Genomic DNA, 14,865 nt, shown 5'->3' on the forward strand with positions numbered 1-14,865 from the left:
TCAAATCCTCTTGATAGCACCTATTATATTGAGGCATATACCAACATACCGGCACCGAGTTTAACTTACATGTTTAACTACACTCAGTTAGAAAAGAACCTAAAAAGACATTGAAATATTATGTGCACTTTAAATTTCCTATATGAGATTCTTCCACTGTTTATTTGGTAGCAATGACCTTACCCAGTTGTCATGGAAGATCTCTTTGGTATTAAATGCAAAGTTTGTTAATTCCATTTAATCAGTCTGAACCGAGAATTTCTAAGAATCGCTACTATGAACATGATCTCAGTATTTTTCTGCACTTACAGTAACAGCTGCTACTGCCCTTGGAGCTGGGTTTTGGAGAGTTTTTTTGTATTTTTTTTGAACGTCTATAGTTGTAGCTGAAAAAATGCTGAAAGAATTTATATACTCTTGTCATTTTTTCTCTGACACTATCCTAATATAACAGATCTACTTAAGACTTTCTGCTTACCTATAGCAAGTCAATAATTCTGCCTCCTTGATAGTGGAAAACATACATTTTTACAATCATCTTTGGGCTTTTACAAAAAAGCAAGATAAAGATAATGAATTTTTGTTCACAAAGATATTATATACTAAGGTCTAGATTTATATAGAGATTTTACAATCTACATCTCATTCAAATTTCCTTTGGAATCTGGATAAATATGCATAAAATATAAATATTTCAAAAAGTTTCCATGAAGCATGTCTTTCCTCGGAATGTAAAGAAATTGTTCAGGAGATATTTTACAATCTTTCATGCGTAACTGATGTACCAAACAAAGGCTAGGTCAAAACTCTCCTGCCTATCTGACTACACAGAAGAGCTTTTCCCATTCCATGTCATGAAATGGATACAAGAGTCTTTTCTGCCAGGGGAAGAATACTGTTTAGCAGAATCATTTCTTGGTATCTTTTTTCTTGAGGACTTATGTTTTAAAATATTAATTTGGAAGACTTCTCTGAATCCTATTTAAAGTTTATTTCTACACTCGAGGTGACCATATGGTTTTAGTAGGCTGGAAAGCCCTCTAAGGTGAGCACTGCTTGGTTGACCGCATTTGGTGCCTTAAAAGAGTGCCGACAGTTTTGTGAGTTGAACGTGAAAGCGTTGGATCCTTTTTCCTTTCCTGACCTTAAAAGCTCTCAGTTCTTGAAGTGACAAACACCCTAAAGCTGGACCTAGGATGGCAGGCTGGCTTCCAGGTACTATTTCTTTCTCCTTCTCTGTGCTGAGAGACCTCTTGCACTTCCTGATATATATGACAAGTTTTTCTATATTTCCATGACTTTCAATAGGCTGCAATGTATCTCCTGAAAACAAGTCACCAATGCTCAAAACGAGTTCACATCAATACATCTAAAAAGTCTCCTGACTTTACAAAGTTATTTGACTTAACTAGTGACTATGCATTTTAAAGTATTCTGTTTGTTATTTTATCATTGGAAACAGACAACTCCTCATTTATGAACATGAAGACTGGACCAGGAGAAAAAGAGGTCTGTATGTACACACAGGTATACACTCACTCAACCCTGACCACTGCAGACCTTCAGAGGAGACCTGCAAGTGTGGGAGATGGTGGAGCTACAGCAGCAAGGCTGAGAACAGCTGAAGGGAAGCCAGGCTTCTGGGCTACCCCTGCTAGGAAAGGGAATGGTCTTATCCATAAATCAAAGACGTGAGGATTCCCAAGTGAGCCAGCTGATCCTAGAGAGCACAAGCCAAAATGTCTACAAGCTGAGGTTCAATGCTGAGATAAAGTGAAGGAGTTCTGAACTTTCTGTGTTTTGTTAAAAGTCTTCCTTCTTAATACTGCTCTTGGCTTTCTTGGGCTACTCCTAAGGTTGAAGATAACAGTCTATAATGAAAAGATGTGGGAAATCAGTGGGTCTTTGTAGCTTAATGCAGCTATGAAACAGTCATCAACATGTAGCTCCCAATTTGAACTTTACCAGGAATTTTACCAGGGCTACTGTCTGTCCCTAGTAAAGCCAGAGGTTATTTGTCAGGAAACTTTGTATTGTGATTCACCACTATACAGCTCTGTGTGTTTGAAGCAGTTGTACGCATGCAGCAGATATGTGCAGATACATGCCTAAAGTTCCAAAGTTTAGAGACATAGAAAATTGGGGTAGACCTCAGGCCAATACAGTTTCACTAAATTGAAGTGGGATGAGAAAGGAAATAGAAGTGTTTATCTGGTAGGAACAAATAAAAGACTAAAAGAGGACAGAGACTAAAGAGGAGGAAATCTGATGGGAAGCAGGAAAATAAAAGCAGTGACAAAATGAAAAAAAAAAACCCAAAAACATAAGGCAACATGGAGCAAATAAAACACTGAGAAGAAATACTATCAATTAAATGTAGTGTGGTAAGAAGGGAGAGGAAGTTACGAAGAAAATAGTCATGGATGAGGATTATGAAACAACAAAGCAGTACCAAAACATAAATGGGAAAAAAGAAATAGGAAACAGAAGCGCAATGGAAGCTTAGTAAGTAGGTGTTTTTATTCATTTTAGAAAGATTTCAGTGTAGCCAGTATGCTAAACTATAACAATGCAAAACAGTATCACATACACTGTATTTCTGTATGTATTTTAACCGAAATATATTAAAATTTGGTTTTGGGGGCCTCACCTAAATTATATTACTTATGAAGTTGAAAACCAGTGCCACTCCAGGGTCCTCCTCAACTCTTTGGAACAGTCCAGCACCAGATTAAAATTTTTAGCTTTTGCTGACTTTCTTTCAACAATATTTCCATCAAAGATTCTTACTTCAATATTTCTCAGTCTGAAATTAGATCCAGCAGCTCTGTTCTAGTTTCTTATCACAAGCAAGTTACATTATCCCTTAAATTCTATTTCACTCTAGTAAGCAAGAAATTGTGACGTACAACAATCTGCATTACAGTGAATATATGATTTTTTTAGTGAACAACCCCCCATAGCAATCGACATTTATACTGTTTTGCAGGTTTTTATCCTATAGAGTTTTGTAGATCGAACGATACATATACATTCATGCTATAGGAAATCTAAGGTGATCTAATTTAATCCTCTCAAAACGTCATCAGATAACAGGATCTCTAGCAAGATAATTTGGAAAATGGAGAAGGACAGTCTTGTGGTGAAGGACAGAGCAAGAGTTTATGAGATCCGTTTCCACTTCTGTCTCATGTGACCTTGACTGAAATGTCATCCAGCTTCAGGTTTCCTTAATTTCTCTGTGGTAGCAGGAAGTTAATGTTTGTAAGGACAGGAGACTTCTGAACAAAGATGCTAATGTGCTAATTTAACTCTATAGGTCTGGTTTATTTTTTGTTTTTACTCATAACTACCTGCAGGTGGGCAATCAAGTTTCAAATATGAACACAGAAAAATACTGAGAAGAAAGGCAGAGTTAAGATTGTGCAGCAATTATAACAAGCAAAAGAGTCCTACTATACATTTATCCTAAATGTTTGGTCTTCAAATACAAGTGGTACAAAGCATTCATTCTTTTAGCCTGTTTAAATTCTTTTGTTGGCAGAACACGATCTTCAATTCACAAGACGCTCATCTGTGGATAAACTGGGTTACATCTTGTTTGAATGAACACCATTTGGCTGCAGTTAAATATTTCCTCTTGCTCATACAATGCCAATCACATATGGTAAATCAAAATTGAAAGTAAAATCGGTTTTAAGCCCTAGAAAAACTATATGATGATGGCTTTGCCACAGTAAGTATTTACATTTACCATTAAATATATAGAACAAATGTATTTTCATGGAAAAGACATCTCTGAACAGCTCTGTCGTATATGCTACATACACATACATATTTATATATAACTATACACACAGGGTATGGATATACACATACACATATGCATGCACTGCACAAGTTAACAGAAGTTACAGGCTGCACTAGCATAAAATATAAAATTACCAGTAATTTTCATACCAGAGACAACACATATATAAGATAAGAATAAACACAGTAACCGCTGTGAAAGCAAAATTATGCTGAAGGAATATAATGTCTTGGTTGATTATTGTAGTTTATAAAACTGCAGAACAGTAAGTTATTTAGTTGTTATTCAAAGAAATTTACTTTTTTTTCCCCTCAAAAAAAAAACAGGTGATCACTGTTTTATCTACAAATTAAAGCAAGCTACAAATGCAAGAATGACCATGTCTGTTGGCAATGACTATTACAGTCAGAGCATGAGTAGCCTTTGTATTCAAGTTAAGAGCCTGAGAGCTATTAAGCAAATGAATTTTTCCCTGTACTGAGTCTCACGTCACTCCTCATTAGCCAGGATGCAGCGACACAAGAACTCACAGAGCCAGCTCTGGCTACAAAGTTGTGCCCAAGCTAAGGTGACCTCCTAAAGCCAGGAATGCTGTTAAGCATTATTGAGGAATACCAGGTGAGCAGGTTTCTGCGGAGCTGGCATTCAGCAGTGGCTCACAAGCTCAGACACACTAAAGCTGACTGCATGCAGCCCCCACACACCTCTACTGTACCTCCCTCTGCGTCCTACAGAGCTCCCTCACACCCTGCATCAGGTATACTGCACGTTCACCATCCCAACACGTGGAGTGTTAGTCCTACTCACACAATCTCATGCATCTCTGTTCCTTTACTTTCATTCCATTTTCCGGTTTTCTTTTCTATGCTGCTTTTTCTTATAATTTTTTTCCCCTGTATAATTTTCCCATAGTATTAATGCACAACATTGCTTTTTGCTGAAAAGTCATTGCTGTTAACTATTGAGAAAAATGCTGAAAATGCTTGAGAAGTTTGTTATCCCTCCATCATTTCTGCACTACCCCAGCGCCTGGGAAGTAACACTATCAATCTTATCAGCAGGTCAGCACATCTAACTGCCACTTATCTCATGCTTTTAAAACTTATCAAATATTAACGTTGGACTTACTGAGGTTTTCTACCAATAATAACAAAACAGGTCAGAGTTCCTATTGATAATATTTGCATTCACCATTTCAAAAACTTTAACAAAACAAATACGCTAGTGTTTGATTTAAACGTAATCAAGAAACAACTGAACTATAGTGCAAACACTGACTATAGTAATGCTCTTGCATAATACTGTTCATTGCGTTAATCTAATCATTTCAAAGCCCATCCGCCGTGGGGTTCTGCCTAACGGGGTTTATGGGCAGCTTTTGTCCATCTGTTCTTCCATTGCCTTTGCAATACTTTCTCCTTTTCTTCATCCTCAATACAAAATTTCACTTCCCTGCTTTTCCCTTTACTTCTTTATTCCTACTTTTTCTGCGTCTTCCTCTCAATGTAAAACCATCTCTTGTCAGCATAGGCTCCACCTATACTATCAGTTTCCTTTGACCTTACTCCCAGATACCAAACTATGCACCTTCTCCATTTGCAAATGAAAAAGTGTGATTTCACTTACCTTTCAATATGGACTGTACACTGGTTTGCCCTCTCCTCCAGTGTACACCTGACATGTTAAAGGTTTTTCATTTTAACTGGTGCAATGTGAGAATGATGCTGTTTTGTCTTTCAAGAAAATGGCTAAATGCTGGGAGAGGTGTGTGTATGTATCTTCCACAAAGCTAAAGTATTTACTTGTACTTATATTCACTTTACATATAGACACAATGAAACAGTTGACTTGGCTATTAAAGTGAAACTAAGAATTGGCATTTCCACTATAAACTGATCCTTTTAATAATTTAGAACTACATTGGGTTTCTGGTTTTTCAGCAAGAATTATTTGCACTGAAAAAAGTTCTGTGGAAAGTACCCTCTACTCTCTTTTCTCAATATGTGTATACATACAAGCATCACCAAAAAAGCCCACTTCTATTTTGCTTCCAAATTTATGATACACAAGTATGTGCACAGATTAACAACTTTACACAACATGCATTGCTATGCTGAAAAGAGTAAAAAATTCAAAATGGGAAACAGAAAGAAGGCTTCCCCAAAGTAATCCAATCCAGCTCCTTGCAGCGTTTGAAACATACTTAATTATCAAAACAAATCCTGATGGATGTTAATGTTACTTTAAATACAGTTACTGACTATGTTTCAGAGCGCTCTTTTTCTAGTCCTTCCCAGTTCCAGAACTGGCTTGAGAAGAGAGGAAAAAAAGAAGTTGTAGGATACTTCTCATATGTTATACGATTTTGACTAATTTTTAGATTAATTTTCAAGTAGAAGGACACTACCACCCTGGAAGCCCACCTAAGAAACCAGAGCTGACTCACATTTTCTGGGTATCCAGGAAAATAGAATATTTCTCCTTGATTCTCCCTATTAAGAACAAAGGCATGTACCCAGGTTTCTCCCTTGTTACAAAACATGGGATCTGTGGAATGAGTTGACTGAACAGAGCAGGCCGACATACAGTGCTACTTACCATGTTTCAAGAAAGCTTCCTAGTGCAACTCCCAGTCCTGCCAGGAACGGGACTTTCATTAGCAGCTCTGTTGAAGTCAACAGGTTTTCATCTTTGGGAAGCTATAAGAATATTAGCTGGCAAATTGCCCTTTCCCTCCAAACTGCTAAGGAAATTCAGGTCATACAATTGGATGGGATCAACTGCAATAGCAAGCAACCTCTCAATATACAGCTAGTTCAGGAAGATATACAGAACATCAGTTTCCCCACACAATTACCCTTCCAAACATTGGAGAACCCTATATCAAGCTGAAGGCCTGTAGTACAGGATTAAAAAAGAATCAGATGAAATCAAGCATTACCAATTTCCCACCTCCTTACATGGGAACTTGTTAAATAAAACTTTAGAGGACAATAATCAGTGGGCCATAGCCCACAATACAGAAAAGGGCTAAAAAAAAAAAATCAGACCCAGCAGTCCTTTCCAATTTTCTGTTCTCTATGTCACCTTCCTTACACGTTTCTGATACTGGCAGTATGCTGTTTGTTCAGCTGAGCAATGCGTGATTTTCCAGCATCTCCCAGTTTTGGCAAGGTGATTGCTGTGCACAAATACAGACACGGCCTCCACATCTCACAGCTTCACTGCCGTGCTTGGTAACATGAAAAAGCTGCCTAACTTTAGAAAGATCACAAGGGCACGGAGTTTCCCAGCTTACATGGAATCTTCTTGAAAAGCCAAGCAAGTGGAAGGTTTTCCTGAGAGCAACTCAAGCAACCTCGTCACAACATTTTTTCTATAGCTGAATTCTGGTCCTTAAAATGCCTCCTCTATGAAGGATCTGAATTCCCTCCCAGCACTAAAGACATGTTTAGTCTTTGGATTAAGGGATGGACCTCTACTCAGAACAGCACTCCCCCTCTTCCCATGGAAATCTGGCAGATGTAGCAGCAGATTGTCCTAAGAAATAGGGAAGAGAGAAAATGACAAACCTACATTACTCTGCAGTCTCTCCTCCTTCAAGAGGCACCACTGCCTTCTACATGGTATTTAGCTGGACCTTGCTTTGTTTAAAGAAAGTCTAAAAGAGAACGATAATAGGCATACTGCTTGACCCTAAGGCTCTGTCATGTTTTAAAGGAAAGGGGAGGAAGAGAGGAACTCTTCTCCCTTGTTTAAGCTAGTTAAGGCAAAGTCAGTGGAAACAGCAGAGACAACAATAGTAGACATTGTACTGTGGGTCTTTGGGTTGTAATGTTGGCAATTCCCAATCAAGTTCAGGCTGCCTATTTGGAAGGGTGAGATGCATCTTGTAAAACCTTTCACTTGAAGGTCACTAAAAAGATGCAGTCCGTTACAAAAGGAATCATGCAGTGTTGCTGCAGCAGCTGATTTACCTCTTCAAAAGCACCAGTGCCACCTTAATTGAAGGCTCTTGTTGAGGGTATTATCCAGATTCAAGAACAGTGGACAGAGAGAAATAGCTATACCCTGGGATCAGACACTTTTCCAAAACTGGGGCAGAGCAACTTGACCTAGAACCTAGAAAAACAACAGATTTACTACAAGCTGGAGGAGCTCCTCTTTGTTTCTAAGATCTATGTAAATTAGAAAAGCTATAGTGCAATCATATAGTCTGTTATTGTAATCACAAAGCTAATCAAGGGCTTTGGAGTTAACAATAGCATTAGGACACACAATCAAATAGTGAAATGGAATGAAAGATAGAAAATGCAGATTATTAGAAAACTAACAGTAATTGTCAAACCTCAGAACACAAAAGCCATAGCAAAAAGTTAGGAAAGTTGCAATAGAAACCTCGGTGAGAAGTTTTAAAGTTAAAAGCATTGAGTTTTGCACTTAGTGTGCCAGCATCCACTGTTTGCCATAGTATCCATACTTTTTGTTTTAATGTTGGATAATGAAAGATGGTTGGAAATTTTAGACCACTTTCTGAGTATTTCTAGTTGAACTCACAAACATGTTTGTATTTAAGATTTAGATCCTACTGAAGAGTGATAGTTTCTTACATTGTACTCACTTTGTTATGAGTCTGTACAACTGAAAGAAATAACAGGTCAAGTAAAATATGCAATAATACTTAAAACAGATGTTGATGTAAATTCCAGTGGAAAGAAAATATTTGTTTCGATGTATGCCCTTTCTTAGAGCTTATTTTTCTTATATTGTGCAACTACTGTATTTAAAAACAGAGACTATTAAGAATGAATTTGTTCAAAAACCAGTAAGAAGTGTTTCTGTGAAAGCCTGTCAAAGAACTGAATGTCCTGACTTTTGAAAATTTGTGCTGCTTCATAGGACACAAAAAATCACCAACTATATGGGGAAGGACACTATCTGACCTTTTATCTCACTCTCAATAGAAATTTCACTGTATTGATGCAGTCCAAATTATATAAACTGTTGAGTCAATTCTGTACTATGTCAACAGGAAAAGAACACTCTTCAACCTTTGAAATATTATATATCAAAACATTAATTGGGCTCAGTGCTTCAAAAACAAAGTCAGAGGGTTGGGGAAAATTGTTAGCTGCTTTTAAAGCTTTTAATTTCAGCTCTTATATTTATTTTCCTACTGATACAATGTGATCAAGAAGCTATTGTGCCCACAAGAAATGCATCCTGTAGTCACAGGGCTGAAACAAACTGCTATTTTATAAGGTTAGAGATCTAGAATATGATTTTTATTCCAGGTTAACAGACTTACATGATTTTCTGTTGGAAATTTTCAGTGGCTGAATCTGCACTTCTGGTCTTCTTAGTGCAAATCTCCTATAAAATGGGAGGTGGTAGGGGAAAGACACAAACTCCTCAGTTTTCACTGCAAGTTTGGGATTAATAAACACTTAACATCATGAGACTATTGCAAAATATCCGGAAGATTTTATAAGAAATTAACTTAAAACAATGCAATCTATTCACAATCTAAAAAAATTAAATCCTCAGCCTCAAATTTTTGTAAGCTCTCCAAAACCTGCTGCAGTTCCTATTCCTGCATAGTACATCAGTGTGGATACAGATACTGATGTGCTATTTTCCATATGTTTTTTCGTTCAATCTGGATCAGTGTTATCCTATCAGTTTTTGCCATTACTAATTCTAGCCAGACAAATAAGGAAATCCAAAGTATTTCAGCAACAGGTTTCCAAGTTCAGTTGTCTTGCTGCAAATGCAGGTTTATCATACCCATGTAATCGATGAGCATTACATATGACAACTATGCTAACTTAACAACTCGGCAAATACGTGTCTTCTCTTACTACAAAAAATAATGTAACTATGCTTCTCAGTAGCTCACCTCTCCTGGAAATGCTTTGAAGGGATCAAGCCTGCTCTGGGATTGGCATCACCTTCGTGTTTGGCCTGCCACCAGGTTGCATCATCCTGGCTCATGATCTGAAGGATATCTCCTTTTCTGAAAGCAAGTCCAGCTTCTTTACAAGGAATTGCTTTATCCTCATTAGGATCATAGTCAAATAGGGCTCTGATAAACATCTGAAACAAACCGTGTTTTGTCTTTAGAATCAAAATATTAAATGTAATCCAAAGGTATCTCCCTTTTTTGCTTTTACTGTTCAAAACCGTTGAACTAAATAATGTAAACCAATAAACATTTACTGCTGTAAAACATCCTTATGGACGTCGAACATTAGAAGTTCATATGGGAATGTTAAATTCATTGCTTCTGCAACCGCAATCCCAATGTAGTAAAGGCTCTATGATCCAAGGCAAATAGGACTCCGCAAGTGAATAGTGTGCCCATATGGGACAGAAGAGAAGATACTTTTGAACCAAGGTGCTATCAAGTGTCTTCTACCCAGTGTACGATGGAAGAAAAGGAGTACTTGGAGTACAAGCCAGGTCCTCGCAGAAGACGGAAGATTACCTGTGTCAACTTCACGGCTGTAGAGTTAGGGCTTAAGAACCATGTTACACCCACTTGTAAATCCAGCACGTGAGTATTGAAGTGTACAGTGCACTACACATTGTCACATTAGAAAAACTGAGTCCGGAGGCATAAATCACATTCTTGGTTCTGTCATCCAAGCAAACAATATATATCCTCATCATAACAGTTACTGCAATAGCTCTGAAATAGTCTTGCCTACCTTGCCTTCCTTCACTGGCATTTCTTCCTTCACACTAGGTATAATTTTAAATGTAATTGCTCCTTGAGACTGAGCCTAGTGAACATTTGAAAAGAAAATGCACTGAGAATTAAGCTGTACATTTCAAAGAAATATTAAAAGGAAAAGAAATTAAAATTAATCTAAAAATACTCAAATATAATGAGTCTATCCTCTCCCAAACATGATCCATGGAGTTTGACAGCTCCACCATACCAAACTTTGCACTGCAAAGATTAAAATACCCACTTGAAATGCTCAGTTTTATTTGCTTCACTGGTGGGCAGAGATGGACTGTTAAAAACTGGGACCTGCATGTTTCAGAGGTCCCGCTTCTGTACTGACAGCAGGAGCAAATGCTACAGCTAAAATGTATACACATTAGAAGCAACCGCTGGACTCCTGGCACAGTTTGGACATCCCTGGAAAAATCCAACTAACATTTCATTTTTCAAAAAAAACTGATAGAAAAATTCAAACAGGCTTGTGCCATATTTATCATATAAAACTATTGGGGGGATTTATTCTTTTGGCAACTTTAAGAAACTAGAAAAGAAAAACATATTTGAATAGACTACGTGTACTAAATGGAAAAAAAGCCCTCCACTATAAATCTTAAAACAAGTTAGCCATCATCAACCACCTCATCCATTCATCTTTCCCTATATCCCACTTAAAGTGTGTCTGGCTGCATTTTACTTATTAACCACAATATATTCCCACTGCCTCAGTGAACATTTTGCTATTGAAGGAAGTGCTAATCAGCTGGAGCCTCTGCTACTATTGCATGCAGCCGACAAGTTTCATAAAACTAGCAGAGTGCAACAGACAGCCAACGATTTAAGCAAAATGGAAACAGGCCTGTCCACTACCAAGCGAGACATACTTCTGCTGGCATGTCTGTGATCCAAGTGCTCACTGTTTGACAAGCAGCAGCCAAGTTCTTATTTCACCAGCCATAGGACTGGAATCAATAATTCTGTTACTTTTGAAACAAGCTCTAACTAGCTTTTGATGTTTATATTGTACCTCAAGGAGGTAAATGGGGAAATTGTTCACACCTTTTCTAGTGCTATTGTGTTTCTAGAGATTTTTAAATATTAATTTTTGCAGGAAAATATGTTTCTGTAGGGAACACAAAACCATAAAGCAAGTATGAATATCAGCAGGCTAACACTTGAAATGAATCATCTCGGTTATTGAACCAAAACTGTGAGACAGCCACTCAATTCAGCAGGACAGCAAGGTATTTATGTATATAGTAATGCCTACACCATGAATATAAAGAGCTGTCATGACCCTCATCGGTTTCTTTGCTGTAAAAATATGAAATATTTCTGAAAAAGTCTAAATTACTTAATTCGTAATAGTGGTCCCCGTAAGTGACTAATTAGGCTGGCTTTAGAGATTGTGTAGTTCAGAGGAGTGCAAACATACTCATATACATGGCTATATACTGCAAATCCATATAAAATATAATCTTAATATACCAGTTATACAGTCTATCAAGTACATGTATTATGAATTAATTTTCACATGGAGTTAACATGTTATTAATGAATACATTTAAAATAGTTTGAATTCAACAGATCATGGTGTGCCTTAAAAACTGTAGATTATACATTGAGGTCTGCAACATTCTGCAACATATTTATAGCCATATTACTGTCGTTAACTCTTTACAAGTAATCTGTAATTGCATATATAGGTAATGTGTGGAAAATCATTCTTTAAGAGAAAGGAAATAGAGGTTTGTAAATGATGGCACTGAAAGAAAAGGCATTATTGTAGAATATTTTTTTTCTAAGAAATACGCCAGAAATCATAAGTCTAATTACTTTTTCTTGACTCCTCTAAATTAATTTCAAAATGTTTAGTATTTACCAAAATGTGTATTATTTCTTCAGGTTTTTTATCATCTACGGGAATCCCATTGACTTCCTTCAGCTCATCACCAACGTGAATAAGACCTACAGAAGACAAAGAGGAGTTGTTAAAATGTAGCTATGTATTACACAAAAAATGCCATTAACATTCAGCTTTTTTCTCCCTCGTTCATCCACTTTAAGCTCTAACTTAAAAGCAGGAATATATGGTGAACACAACAGCAGCTACTGTCCTCACAGATAAGTTTGAGATGGTTGGTTTACTCACCTCCCTTCCTTCCTCCCAAAAATTAGTACCATTTCTCTATGACTTTTCCAGACTTTTATGCAGATGTTTGAAAAACGTCTGTGCCAATTCTTTTTCTACTCATACTACTTTCTTATTGCTACACAGCTGCAAGTACTGAACAGATCACTTAGGCTGTGAGTGCTAATTTGTGGCACAAATGCTTGCTAATTTAATAATATATCTATCTAGATTTACTCCATTACCCCATCCAAGTGTGAAACACAGCTGTCCTAGATTCTCTTCAGTGAAAAGAGGCACTTTAGAGTATAATTCAGGACCTCTTGCTTGAGTTGTTGCAGACTTTGAGCATCCCAAACTAAACAATGGCAGTCAAGGATGTGCTGGTATTTTAGAGAATTACCAGCTGAAACTCCAAATGGATGTCCTAATATAAAATAATGCAACCATCCTGAGTTCCTCCATCAGCAGGCTGTAATCTTGGCATACCCCATCATTTCTAAGTAGATGTCTTCAACTGGAAACAAACCACGATATATCTAAAAAATCTCCCCTGTATCTGCTAACTCAAAGATACCTGGTTGCAACTGAATTGGGTAAAAAATTCAGCATGAATACTTTCACCAGTATTGAAATATCACTTCGGAAAACTGTCCAGGCCCCAAATATTTTTGTTTGTGATAGTGATGTATTTCATTTCTACAAAATATGCCATTTTATCTCATCTAGTTCTGAGTTCTAGAACTTGAATGGCTAGTGCCAAGCAGCAACACCTTACCACTTCTATCTGCAGCTCCTCCACGCATTATCCTGGCCACCACAATTGCACCAGTATGTTCATCCCTTTTAATAGTGGCTCCCTTGGGTAAAAAAAAAAAAGAAAAAAAAAAACCCAGTTATTTTGTTAATCTCACCATAATTTTAATTCACTACACTAAAAAACTTTGCTATGTAAAACTGCAAGAAGTTGACATCGTACCGATATGTGAATAAGCCAGAAATGATACTTGGTCATGAAAAGAATATACAAAATATGTTGCTCTATTACCATCCTCTTAAAATGTGACTTCTTTTCCATTCAGAAGTAACTCATGCATTCTGTATGTCCACAGCTTTAAAAAAAAGGATGAATGACAGAAAAAGTTTACTTTTCAACTTAATGTTAACTGCAGTGTACCTTACTTGAGTCTGCTGCTAAAACTGTACTAAACTACTGCTGAAAACTGATAAATTGTTGTTCCTACATTAAAACAGGCCATGCTACAGACTATGGGTACAAAAAGTTTATCTGTGTTCGTAATTGTTGCACTTTATGCTCAGAACTGCCTGTGCACCCACTGATCATCATTTTGCTTTACAGCATTATCAGTAAATAAAACACAAATTTGAGAAATGCCCCTGCACGTCAGGGCTTACCTGGAATACCCGCGGGACAGAAATGCAGAGGAGGGGAACATTTCCCGAGTTAGTCATGACTGTTTTCATACATTACACAAACACACCACAAGGCATTTAGGTAAAATGACATCATGTAGTTAAATTTCCAGCGAACAGCTGTCCAGATGAGAAAAATGCCTTTGTAACTAGAACTACGAGGGTGCGCTGAAAAGAGGCACAAGGTGATGGGGAAGCAGCAGGCAGCAGCAGTGACAAGTGAGAAGGGAAGGGACGCGGAGGCACGGAGCCGCTGCCTAAGCTGTGGTGCCAGTCCTTTCAGGCAGATGGGAAGGAGTGAGGGGGGAAATGCTGGCCCTGCTCTGGAAGACAGAATCCACAGAATAACGAGGGGGATTTTAGCTAGATAAGTCGTACTGTATAATCACCTCCAAAAAGGTTATTTGATCCAGTATTTTTAAAAAACAACACAAAAAAAGCACCTCCTGGCCAACAGCTTTTTACCTGCACGTGATTACTTTGCCCTGTTAATGTCATTAGTTACCTGCGATAGCGCTAACTTTGTTAATTAACAGAGATGTTTAGGACTCTGGCAGGTAAGTCAATTTTCTGAAAATTTGCATATTTGTGATTAGTGAATGAACAGTATTACTTCACCTCTGAGTACAAGACAGTTCTATGTGCACTCTGCCATCACTGGTTCGAATTCCCTTCCATCAGAGAAGCGTTGTGCTTGAAGTAAGGTACAGAAGTACTTTATAAAGTTCCTTGAATAATTAAATTGCTTTTACAGCTAGC

The 14,865-nt window shown here is 37.4% G+C and overlaps 1 protein-coding gene across 1 annotated transcript in view; it reads right to left on the reverse strand.

The window, feature by feature from the left end:
• Window positions 1–14,865, reverse strand: part of MPP7 (MAGUK p55 scaffold protein 7) — a 119,118-nt gene that overhangs the window by 25,741 nt on the left and 78,512 nt on the right. The window contains exons 7-11 of the mRNA XM_050892318.1: window positions 13,451–13,532; window positions 12,424–12,509; window positions 10,522–10,596; window positions 9,711–9,907; window positions 9,120–9,184 (exon numbers count right to left, since the gene is read on the reverse strand). Coding sequence (XP_050748275.1) covers window positions 9,120–9,184; window positions 9,711–9,907; window positions 10,522–10,596; window positions 12,424–12,509; window positions 13,451–13,532 — 505 coding nt within the window. The remainder of the gene's footprint in view (window positions 1–9,119; window positions 9,185–9,710; window positions 9,908–10,521; window positions 10,597–12,423; window positions 12,510–13,450; window positions 13,533–14,865) is intronic.

The sequence above is a fragment of the Gymnogyps californianus genome, chromosome 2 (assembly GCF_018139145.2).
Source record: "Gymnogyps californianus isolate 813 chromosome 2, ASM1813914v2, whole genome shotgun sequence".
Taxonomy (NCBI): Eukaryota; Metazoa; Chordata; class Aves; order Accipitriformes; family Cathartidae; genus Gymnogyps; species Gymnogyps californianus.